Raw genomic sequence first — 11,328 nt, forward strand, 5'->3', positions numbered from 1 at the left:
CTATCCTGTTTTGTTTGTATCTTCATTACAGTAGCCTAAATCTATACCTCAATCAGTGGATCCTCTCAGCTCCAATCACATCTCTTATTCACCCCCATGTTCTTCTCAAAGTCTGGCTCCAAGACGGATAACACTAGGTAAGAATCTTTCTCCTCCAGCTGACTTCCCAGGACTCTGTCCTGGCAGCCCCTTGGCAAAGGGACCCACCTTCTGCTTGAGGGCAAGAAGAATCCTTGAACTTGAGGCCTGAATAACTTGGGGCAAGAACCCGAACGTTTTAAATCTCGTTTCTCTCTGTTTTGCAGATGGTACCAGTAAATAACATACCTTTCGAAAAGTGGTTGCATATGAAGATGACTTAATCAACAAGATTGTTATTCTAAGAATGGAGAGGAGTTGGGAAGTGGGCTTGTTTCAAGGGCAGCATTAAAGAAGCAAAGGAAATTCCCTTATACCCACTAAGAAACCACAGAAACATATGCACCAAAACACATGCGAAAAAAAAAAGCGTACATCTACACACCTATACAAAATTAGAAACTCCCTTCCCAAACTCATAACCAAATACAAACACTAGCCAACAATGCTCTCATTGGTTCATGCAAATGCAGACACAGGCAGGCAGAAAGGTGCACCCAAAAAGCCACACAAAGAGGGATGACAAAATAACACACACCACAGGCTGCAGCTGCTGTACTTTGTTTATTGTCACTGTCATCCAGGGAGCTTTGGTTTCTTCGGCATCTTTCTTTTGGGGGGGGTGGGAACTTCATGATTCTGCCTCTCTCTATTCTCTGCCTCTTGCTCCCCATCTTTTCCTTTTTCTGGGGCCGGGGGTGCTTCCTTGGTGGCCCCTTTGAGCCTCAGTCAGGTAGGGTAAGGCCTGGGGGTGGGGGGGCCAGCAGGCCTGGATCCTGCCCCCAGGTGCTGATTCCACGGTCCTGTCTCCATCGCTGTGGGGTGTCCATGCTCTGGCCTCATCTAGGGGAAGGGAAACAGGTGGTGAAAACACAGAGGCCTGGATTCTAACTCTGCCTCTCCTGCTTTCCTGCTCTGTGACTCCAGAGAAGGACCCTACCCTCTCTGGGCCTCAGTTTCCCACTCTGTAAACCAAATTTCACTCCAGTTGAAAAGAGTCAGTTTCTCTCTTTGCGCTTGTCACTGGGAAACTCAGAGTCAAATGAATGTCTCATTTTATTCTCTGTTGAGACCACAATTCTTGGATCCCTCCTCCCTGCCCAACCTTGCACATTCAGGCCTGTCCTTTCCAGGCAGAGGGAACTTTATTGGTGCTTGGGGCCCCCCAACTCCTTACCTTGTTCTGTCTCAGCGCCGTGCCCCTCGCTTCTTCCGCTCCGTGTTCTGGAGCTTGGTCATCAGTTTCCTCTCGTGCCCACCAGGGCTGGGGCGGTTGGTGTTGGCAGCAGCTTCTCTCTTGGTGCGACCTTTCCGGCCTCCCACCCCTGGGAATGGAGGCAGGAGTCCGAGGTGAGGTGGGCAGAGGGGTGCTGCCCCAAAGGACAGGCAGGGGGTCCAGAGTGCAGGGGTGGAAAGAGCTTGGGTTAAAGTTGGGAGGTGGAGGGGGCGTTGTCACCACATAGCTTTAGGGCAGCCATTGTCTCTGTTTCCTCGTCTATGTGAGGGACCCCTCGATTGACTGTTGTTGCTCCATTGAGTGTCTGAAGTCCCAGGGTTGAGTAGGACAGGCGCTCAGTGGATGAGGGGCTAGAAGGGGGTGACTTGAGGGCTCAAGGGAACAGGCTGGAGAGAGATGATGTGTGGGCAGGAACCCAAGGATGGATCCTAGTTTGGGGAGTGGGGTCAGACTGTTCGTGAGGGTGGGCATTCGAAGTGGAAGAACCAGGAATGTGGCAGGGCCAGGCCTTACCCAGGCAAGAATGAGCCAGGCTGTAGAGGTCATACTCGTCCAGGCTGGGTTCTTCGTCCTCTGGGCCGAGGGACTGCCTGGACGGGCTGGCTGCTCGCGGGAAGGTGGCCATAATGTCTAACTTACTCTTGTGTGAGCTCTCTCTCTCTCTCTTCTAAAGCTTTGTTTGTGTCTGATTTCCTGACACCTCCCAGTTCACTGGCTCCAACTTATAAAGCCATGTCTCCTCCTCCAGCCCACAGTCTGGCTCCAGCCCCTCAGGCCTTGTCTGATGCAATCTGGTCTTTTCCCAGAACCCAGCCCAGTAAACATCAGTCACGAGAGGGGAAAAGAGTGGGTCCCGAGAGTCCCAGCCCCCCTTGTCTCCTCCCTCTCACTGGGGCTCGCCCAGCTGGGTATTTTTCCACAGAGGAGATCCCCGCCCCTTTTGGGGAGGAGGTAAGAGGCAGGGTCTGGGCATAAACAGTCCTTGGGATCATTGCCAGCAGGGAACTGAGGGCTTCACCTGACTGACTCCTTCCTATCCATCTCCTGTCCTCCGCTGCCCATGTGCCCCTCCTGGGCTGAGGATCATGGCCACACAGCTCACCACCCCCATCCTAGAATTTCTGGACTTCTGGCTCAGATTCAGGGACACAACGGCAGAACATGGAGTGAAGAATGATCAGGGGAAAAGGATATCAACACACTATGTGTCATGTCATTGGTTCTCACACCAAGCACACTCAACACCCTTTTTATAAGAGACACATTGGAAAGCCCCCTTAACATCCTGGGCTGGAGGTCCCTAGGTAATCTCCTTCTCCTGAGAGGGAGGTTAGCAGAATGCTCAAGAGTGTAGATTCTGAAACCAAATGCCCTGAATTCAAACCTCTCATCCATTACTTCCTGTGTGACCCTAGATAAGTCGCTCTACCTCTTTGTACCTTAATTCTCTCCTCTGTAAAATGAGGGTGATAATAATTCTATCTCCCTCATAGAGTTGAGGAGAGGATCAAATGAGATAACCCACTTGCAACAGTGCCTGCTATAGTGTAAGCTGCACTATGTAAGTTAATGACACATGTGTATGTAAGTTTCTAAACAACTCAATATAATGCCCTCCTTGTAATGTAAAGAGACAGCAAAAGAAATTAATTTAAAATAAAATAATATGTATTTCAAATCCTGGACATACTCAGGTAGAAGATACGATGAAGTAAACAGATATTTATATTTATTTAACATGTATTAAAGGGAAAGGAATTCAGATAAGAAACACATGGAAGTGGAATTTTCCACTCTTGCCTAAAGGCTCTGACTATGTGGGTCACGTTGACCCAGTGTGGTCACACTTGGGTTGCCCACTCATGCTTTAGCTGAGGCTTGTGTCCCGCCTCCCAGCACCCCTGTGGTTGTCAGAGGGCAGAGAAGGAGGCAGACACAACAGCCCACTTTTGTTTTTTTTAAACACTGTGGTTTCCAGTTCAAGGGGACCTTCTCAGCTCAAGGCAGGTATGAATTCTCTGCTCACAGTCCTACTTTGCTGTGAGCCTACTGAAACCCTCCATCTCAATGTCACCTGAAAGTGATCCTTCCCCTAAACCCTGAAATAACCCAGTCTTGTCCTCTGTTGAACAAGCAGCAGCACTTCTGCTTGCTTTTCTCCCTAGTCTGAGCCAGAATTAAATTTAGCTTCTGTTTTCCAGATTTGGGTCATCTGTGAGTTTAACACCCAGAAAATGAAAGTGAAGACAGGAGGACACTTGAATAAATACAGAGTTGGGATGATAATAACAGACCAGATAATAAGAGAAGGAAGACAATAATCTTAACATAAACAAAGATAACAAACACACCAAGACAGATTAAGGTGGAGGAAATTAGGAAATCCGAGGTTCTTGTAAAGTGGCGGACTTTATCACCAAGTGTATTAGCAAAATAATTCCTTCTATCATGACATGAGATGGGGTAGGATCTAAGCTCGGATCATTGTAAATAAGTGCTTTTTGTTTTTAGCTCATAAATGTCTAGCAGGACAGTCAGATGTCGTGCAGGGTGTGGGATAATTCAGCTTACAACTGACTAGTGTCATGGTGACTACGAAGATCACGCCCACAAATCCCCCGCGCTGCCTCTAGCGGGACGTCTGTCACTCATTCACCTCTGCCACCAGGGCTTCCGGTGACCAGCTGAGCCCACTTCTTAAGCCCACTTTTGAGCTTCAGTCTGCTCATCTGTAAAGGGAGAATGGCCACAGCACCTGGCGTGTGAAAGGGCTTCTTCCAGAGCCCGGCCCTGGGTGTACTGCGATTTATCCCATTCTTCAAAGAAGGAAAACCGAGGCTCAGAGAGCGACTTGCTCAAGGTCACACGGCTGGAGAGTGACAGCAGTTCCAGGGCTCCTTCTAAGTCAGCACAGCTGACCAAACAGTGGCAAAGGTTTGGCAGCCATGTGTATGGAAGCATCTGTCCGGGATTCGTCCTTCCTCCCTTCCTCCCAAGCAGTGCTGGCTTTGAAGCAAACCAGGCGCTGAGGATGTCCAGGACTACACACCCTGCCCCCGGGGAAGCTCTGAGCAATGGGGGAGGTGGGTCTCTAGCAGATTTAGTGTACATTCCTATCCCCCAAACCACACATACCCTCAGGACATAACCCTGATTTCATTTTGCTTTCTCCATAGCATTCAGTTATTTCTAACCAAAAATATCTTTTTTATTTGTTGACTTCCCTATGATTTGCCCCCACCAGAACGCAGTTGTTGGTTTGGCTTCGTTTAGTCAGCAGTAAAAGGAGTAGGCTCTGCAGTGGGTGGACTGGGTCCAATGCTTGGTTCTACCAGCTGTGTGCCTTTAGACAAGTCATTTAGCCTCTCTGTGCCTCAGTTTCCTCATTTGTAAAATGAGGTTAATAATAGTACCTACCTAGGAGGATTATTGTGAGGATTAAAGGACCAATTTTTATAAAGGCTTAGCACAGTACCTAGAACATGGTGAGTGTTCAGTCATTGTTAGCTGTTGTTATCATTATTTCTGAGGGCAGGAATCTTGTCTATCTTATTGTGGTTGTACCCCTGATGCCTGCCATACAGTCGGTGCTCAGTAAATGACTAGTTGGCTACAGAGAGCTGTGCTGAGATCAATATTGCTTTTACAGCTTCCAGATGCTCTGTTCTGAGGGAACTGAGAGGCCCAGTCCTAGTTCCACAGAGGACTGTGAAGACAAGTGTCCTTCCCTCATAGAGCTGGGAAAGAAGGTCTCCCTGGCCTTGATCGTGCATGTGCTGGAGGAATGAAGCCTAGACCCTGGGGGGAGGGCCAGAGGGAGGGGACTTTTGGGAACCCATTGGTTGGACCTGTAGGGCTGAAAAGATGACTCAGTGGGAAAAGTCAAAAGGTGTGTTGTCCATCCTCTAGCCTCCAGGTATGATTAGGCCATTACCCATATGCCAGCCTCCAGGAAGTTTATTTTCTTTCTGCTCAAACTATGCCTTCGTGACATTCCAGGAGATTGCCAGGCATGCCTGTTACATCCCAGTATGGTCAGTGAATACAGGGAGCTGGGGGAGCTCTCAGGAGGGTACTCAGGGGATGAGGGTGGGGAAAGAATCAAGGCAGACTTCCTCGAGGCAATGAAGCATGAATAAGAATGACTGTGGGAAAGATAACAAGACATGCCCAATTCCAGAAGTTAAACCATCCAAGTTAGGAAAGCCTGAGTAGCCTGAGGGATGTGCAGAAGTCTGGCTCAAAGATCAGGAGCTTCCCTTGAAGGCAGAACATGTGGTCAAGGTGGGTTGGTGACATCACTGTAAACCAAGGAGACTCAAGAAGCTTCAATGAGGTGAAACCAGATATGTCTGTATGATCTTATAGCCCCAGTCCAGAGAATCCCTCAAACTTGGGTGCTGTGTTTGGAATCATTTTTGGCTGTGTAAAAATATCATCTTGAATATAAAGGGATGCAATATTGATAAGAATGTTAAATGCACATACCCCCAAGGAGTCTGCTCCCAGTCTTGTTTATAGTCGTGAAAAACAGGAAACAACATAAGTGTCCATCAGTAGTTGACTGATCAACATCTTTCTGTGAAATACCCTGTAGCCATTAAAAAGAATAAGCTTCATCTCTAGCTCTGATGAGAAAGTTGTCCGTAATAGACTATTAAATGAAAAAAAAGTAGGTTACAGAACACGAGGTATACTATAATCTAATTTTTTTGCATTACATTTATTGAAATAATATAAATAACAGAGAGTAATTGTTTTCAGCATAATGTAGGTGTCACACATTTCTCCTTGTAACCAAAGAAGATACATAGCCAGATAAAACAACAGTAGAAGATGCTCGAATGAGAAATCCTATTACTGGAAGTCTCCCTAGAGATCAGCAAATCCAACCCCATTTAACAGATGAGGAAGTAAGGACCAGAGAGGCTAACATTCTCCACTTTACAAATGTTTAGGGCATTAACCATATGCCAGGTACTTGCTTAGTGCTGGGATATAAAAGTAAGCAGAACATGGTACCCACACTCAGCAGACTCATAGACAGGCTAGTATCCAGCATGTTACACACAGTGTAATAAGTAATGTGAGAAAAGCACATTCAAACGTTGGTGCCCCCAATCCAGGTTTGTGAGTAACTCCCAGAGAAGGTCATGTGTTAGCTGACCTGGAAGGATAAACAGAAGTCAGATAGACCAGGAGGTCACGGAAGAGTGTCCCAAGAAGGTCAAAAGGGGGAAAGTGTAGTGCATTTAGTTAACCAAAGGAGTTGGAGTACAGGGGAATTTTAGTCTTGGATTTAAGAGACATTAGTCTCCTGTCTCCCAGTTCTGCGCTATTTTTTAAATACTACCTGTCTCTGTAGCTCTATTGATGAGTATATAATCATTCAGCACATCTATCCATTTTTCTTGCATAGAAAAAAGAAAACATGCATGGTTCATGTTTACCCACGTATAGATATTAAGATTTTCCAAACCCTGTTGCTGAAAGTGTCTTTTTAGAGGAATAACCACTTTATAGGATAGACTTTCATTTACCCTAAAATTTTTATGTCAATCAGGTCGTGCCATAGAACTCAACTCTGGAAGGGACTTTTAAAGGGTCATATTGTCAGTGGCAGGAGGCGGGTAGTAGGAGCAGCCTGTCACTCTAGTAAAAGGGTCATTGTCTATAAACTGACCCCAGTCATCTACTGTTTATTATCACCATCAATTCTCAACAATGTCAGTAATAAAATGTCTCCACACACAGCTAACTGATCCCACAGATTCCTTTCCCCTTAGTACGATAGGGCACTCAGTATACACCTACACATGCATAAAGAATAGGACCAAACAGACTTTAGAAATAGCAGAAGTATCCAGATTAGCCATCTATTCTGCTCATATTACAATATATTCTCCATTCAGTTTCCTTTAGTGGGAGAGGGTATAGTTCAGTGGTCGAATGCGTGCTTAGCATGCACAAGTTCCTGGGTTCAATCCCCAGTACCCCGTTATAAATAAATAAATACATAAATAAATAAATAAACCTAATTACCCCCCCAATTTCCTTTTGTAAACAAGCCCGAGTAGTCAAAAGCACATATGTACAAAAATAACAATAATGTTTATCTTCCTAAAATTATGGTATTTAGCCTCAGTGAAGAATCTCATCTCCTCAACCTCAAATCCATTTCCAGCTGCGGCCACGGGCATCTGATGTCAGATGCTGTCACGCCCATAACAACAGGCTCACCTGGAGCAGTCCTCACTCACCTTCTCCGCTGGACAGCTCAGCAGGTGCTCCATGGAGTAAACACCAAGAGGTCTTTAATGTCTAGCTGTATGTTGAAAAACCAAACGGACAATGTCACACTGTCATTTTTGGTGGTTTCCTGGACAGGATAACAATCTGTGACTGTATAAATCCAGGTTTCCTATGGTCTAGCTGACTTTTTGCTGGACAACATCTGGGCAGTGATGTGCTCCCGAGGCCTCCTGTGGAATACTGGTCTTCAAAGGTGGCGTTCTGAGGAAAGGCAAGAGGACCCGGGAGGTCCATCAGGGTGATTTTGAATGCTGCTTGGTGGCTTGTTAACCTCAGATATCACTCCATCCTTCCAGAGAAAAATCTGTTCAAATAATCTCCTGCAGGGGATGACCAGTGCCCTGCAGATTGAGCAGGTGGTGGAGAGTCAGACACGGCTGTGGAGCCCGCTGCTCTGTGAGGGGCAGAACCCAGTGCCCCTCCCACCACTGGGTGCCTCCTCGGGGTGCCCACCATCCCCCCTCACCCACTTCCCCACTCCCCCACCTCAAGGGCAAGCCTGAGCCTAAGGGATTGCTGCACAAGCACATCTATAATCCTATTCCTGTAAGAAAAATTATTTTAGTTATTACTAAAAGGGGGGGTGGCAATGGGATGTGTACCAAACTCTCCATAGTGGTTATATTCTCCACTGGGAAAATTTTTACTTTCTCCATTATAGGTTGTAGATCTCTGCAATGTTTGACTTTTTCATAGTGTATACCTATTTTAGAAAGAGGAGAGGAAGAGGAAATTTTTAAGAATTAATTTATTTTATCACCTTCCTCTACTGGATTCCATGCATACTATGCCACCTTCTGGTCACTATACGGCTTCTTTTGTCTGTGTCAAGGACAGAACACCATTAAATGTGAATACAGGAGTTAAGAGTTTCTCCCACCTGCCTGCCATGGGAGGTTCGGTTGAAGGGAGAGCTTTTTGATTTGCTCAGGTGGGTGATGGCTGGGCATGAACAGGGACAAGCTGAGAGATTGGGGACTGGCTTTACACTGAAGCCGCCATGTAAAAAGCCAATTCTGAAGGGGAAGAAAGCAGAGAGGAGAGAGAGACGTGAGCACTACCCTCAACAGTGGAACTCTGTGTTAAGGGAGGAATTTGTAAAGGGATTGTTAGGAAAGTCCTATGTAACTTTCTCCACATGCCCTCAAGAGACCTTCAGTGAAGATTGCTGTGACTTTTCAAGGCCCTGTGGGAAAGCATTTCAGATGCGATGAGACTTAAGGATAGACTAGGAAGGCCCAGATTTCTTTGCCATGCTGTAGCTTTCTCACAGGAAGGGCCTGTCCTGCCCAGAAAAAGGAGTGTTCTATCAGCTCCACAGTTCTAACTCCCTGTGTGACTCAATGGGCTCCTGGTTTAGACTTCAGTCTCTTGTGAATTGCATCAGTGTGAGTCAGTCTATTCTGAAAGGTTGCTGAAAAAATGGAATTTCTGGTCCTGCAGGGCCAAATTCTATAGCAATCACCCCTATCAATATGCTGCTCCCTCAATGGCCCTCCCTGAGCAGAGATAACATCTTCCTTTACTCTTTGACCTAACAAAGATTTAATATTATGTGCCAGGCACTAGGCTAAGTGCTAAAGATACAGAGATGAGCATAAATAGATAGGAGCCCTGCCTTCATGGAATTTGTCATCTAAGGGGTGAAGGGTAGGACAGACATGAATCCGGTTATGTCACAAACATGTAAAATTGTGATGTTTGTGCTACTGTCATAATTACAGGAGGTCTGCATGGTGCTTTGAGAGCTTATAGCAGAGGGATTTGACCTAGCCAGGAAGATCCGAAGATGAATAGGAGATGTGGAAGTAAAGAGAGGAGGGAAATGCACTCCAGGAAGGCTTTGTAGAGGCCCTGTGGGAGGAGGGACATGGCAGGGATGAGAGACATAAAGAAGGCAAGGAGGCTGATGTGGAGGGAGAGGTGGGGTGGGTTGGAAGAGGAGGGGGTGGGGCAGGAGTGGGGATGCCAGGGCATTTGTACTTTAAGAAGATCACCCTGGCCAGAGTGGATGAGGAGAGGCAATTTAAGAGACAATGGATGAGAGACCTGTTGCTCACAAGCACAGAGAACTATATTCAATACCTTGTAACAGCCTATAATGAAAAAGGATATGAAAAGGAATATATATATAATATATAATATATATATATATAACTGAATCACTACACTGTACCCCAGAAATTAACACAACATTGTAAATCGGCTATACATCAATTAAAAAAAAAGTCTATTGCTCAATCCCGCTAGTGGATATACACCCCAGGAAAATCCTCGCACAGGCCACAAGGGGACGCCCATGAGGTTGTTCACTGTGGCATTGTTTGTGGGAGCCAGTAGCTAAGAGGCAATTTAGAGCTCCAGCACCATAGATCTGAAGAACTAAAATGTGGGTACCCACTATGAAATATTGCACAGTTGTTCTAAGTCACAGTCTAGGTGTATACCCAACAAGGTTAGGTCTTCAAAGTATGATGCTGAGTGGAAAAGTAAGAAATAGAATGAGATTCATAGCACAATACCATTTAGGTAAATTAAAACTGCATACTAAACAAGACACATGTCTTACAAAGACACTCCCACACAGGTTGGGGACACAGACTGGAGAAGCGTGGAGGAGTGGATAAAATAGATAAAAGGCTATAAATACATAAAACAAAAGAGAGGCTACGCAGAGCCCAATGATGATAACGTACCATAAAGTGAGAAATGAGTAACTCAACTTTTGCATCTGGGATTTTGAAAAAATCAATAAATGAAAGCTTCCGTAGTTGTTTAGGCAAGAACAGAGGCACTCTGGACTAGGGTGGATGTGGTGGAGATGAAAAGTGGGTGGACTGTTTTAAAGCATTTCAGCAGTGCCTGATAACATAGTAAGTCCCCAGCAAACATGAGCTGTTATTATTTTTACATTGCAGATACTTAGTGATGGATTAAATATGGGAGGGGAGGGAAAGGGTGAAGTTAATCCCGGCTGCTGGCTCGGGCCATTGTTGCCAAGTGGGAGGGGGAAAATGAAAACCGAGGACAGATGATTCTTTTGAAAAATTTGGATGCGAAGGGGATGACAGAACTAACTTACATATGGGCAACACTCTAAAACACTTTAAAATTTAATCAAGTGATACATGTTAAGGGATACATGTCTATTGTAGGAAACAGAAATTAAAGATAAATTAAAACAAACAAAAAATTGTGAGCTCCACCCAAACCTCCCCTGGGGAGCAACTAAAGTTGATATTTGACATTCAGGAGAAATAGCTTCTGAGACCTCTACAAACACAAAAATGTGAAGTCCTAGCTTGCATACGCCATATAAAATGCAGGATATGGAAGTTATATAGTAGGTGGTCATGTCATTTATTGAGAGGCTACAGAAAGAAAAGCAAACTTGAAGGAAGAAATTGATGCATTAAGTTTTGGGCTGAAGCAGTTTATGGTGAAGTCTGAGATTCTTCTAATGAATAAAAAAACATTGAAGGCTAATTATATGCCAGGCACTCAGGTAGGTACTAAGAACACATAGATGAACAGAATAGATGATCCTGACCTCACTGAGCTGACAAGTGACTCAAATAATCCAACAAATACGTACTTATAAATTTTGGTAGCGGTTACCTAAGATTACAAGATGCTAGAAT

The 11,328-nt window shown here is 45.3% G+C and overlaps 1 protein-coding gene and 1 long non-coding RNA gene across 3 annotated transcripts; both read right to left on the bottom strand.

Moving 5' to 3' along the window:
* Positions 1 to 683: 683 nt before the first annotated feature.
* Positions 684 to 2,115, bottom strand: NUPR1 (nuclear protein 1, transcriptional regulator). The gene is made up of 3 exons (XM_015236800.3): positions 1,889 to 2,115; positions 1,316 to 1,463; positions 684 to 981 (listed from the first exon to the last, which is right to left on the bottom strand). Exons 1-2 carry the CDS (start codon positions 1,998 to 2,000, stop codon positions 1,327 to 1,329), a joined length of 249 nt encoding a protein of 82 aa, XP_015092286.1. The 5' UTR covers positions 2,001 to 2,115; the 3' UTR covers positions 684 to 981; positions 1,316 to 1,326.
* Positions 2,116 to 5,820: 3,705 nt separating this feature from the next.
* Positions 5,821 to 9,251, bottom strand: LOC140686956 (uncharacterized). Of its 2 annotated transcripts, none has more exons than XR_012060964.1 (4): positions 9,153 to 9,251; positions 8,448 to 8,509; positions 7,636 to 7,888; positions 5,821 to 5,966 (listed from the first exon to the last, which is right to left on the bottom strand). It is a non-coding gene; the product is annotated as an uncharacterized lncRNA (long non-coding RNA). The 2 variants fall into 2 exon arrangements; XR_012060963.1 differs by having other exon boundaries at positions 8,841 to 9,251.
* Positions 9,252 to 11,328: the final 2,077 nt, after the last annotated feature.

This window comes from Vicugna pacos, chromosome 18, assembly GCF_048564905.1.
Source record: "Vicugna pacos chromosome 18, VicPac4, whole genome shotgun sequence".
Lineage (NCBI taxonomy): Eukaryota > Metazoa > Chordata > Mammalia > Artiodactyla > Camelidae > Vicugna > Vicugna pacos.

Bases quoted from the DNA above. Each gene is read 5' to 3' on its own strand.
- NUPR1 (XM_015236800.3), bottom strand. From the start codon at position 2,000: ATGGCCACCTTCCCGCGAGCAGCCAGCCCGTCCAGGCAGTCCCTCGGC. The intron at 1,464-1,888 runs GTAAGGCCTGGC...CTCCATTCCCAG, and splicing joins CCTGGCTCATTCTTGCCTGG to GGGTGGGAGGCCGGAAAGGT.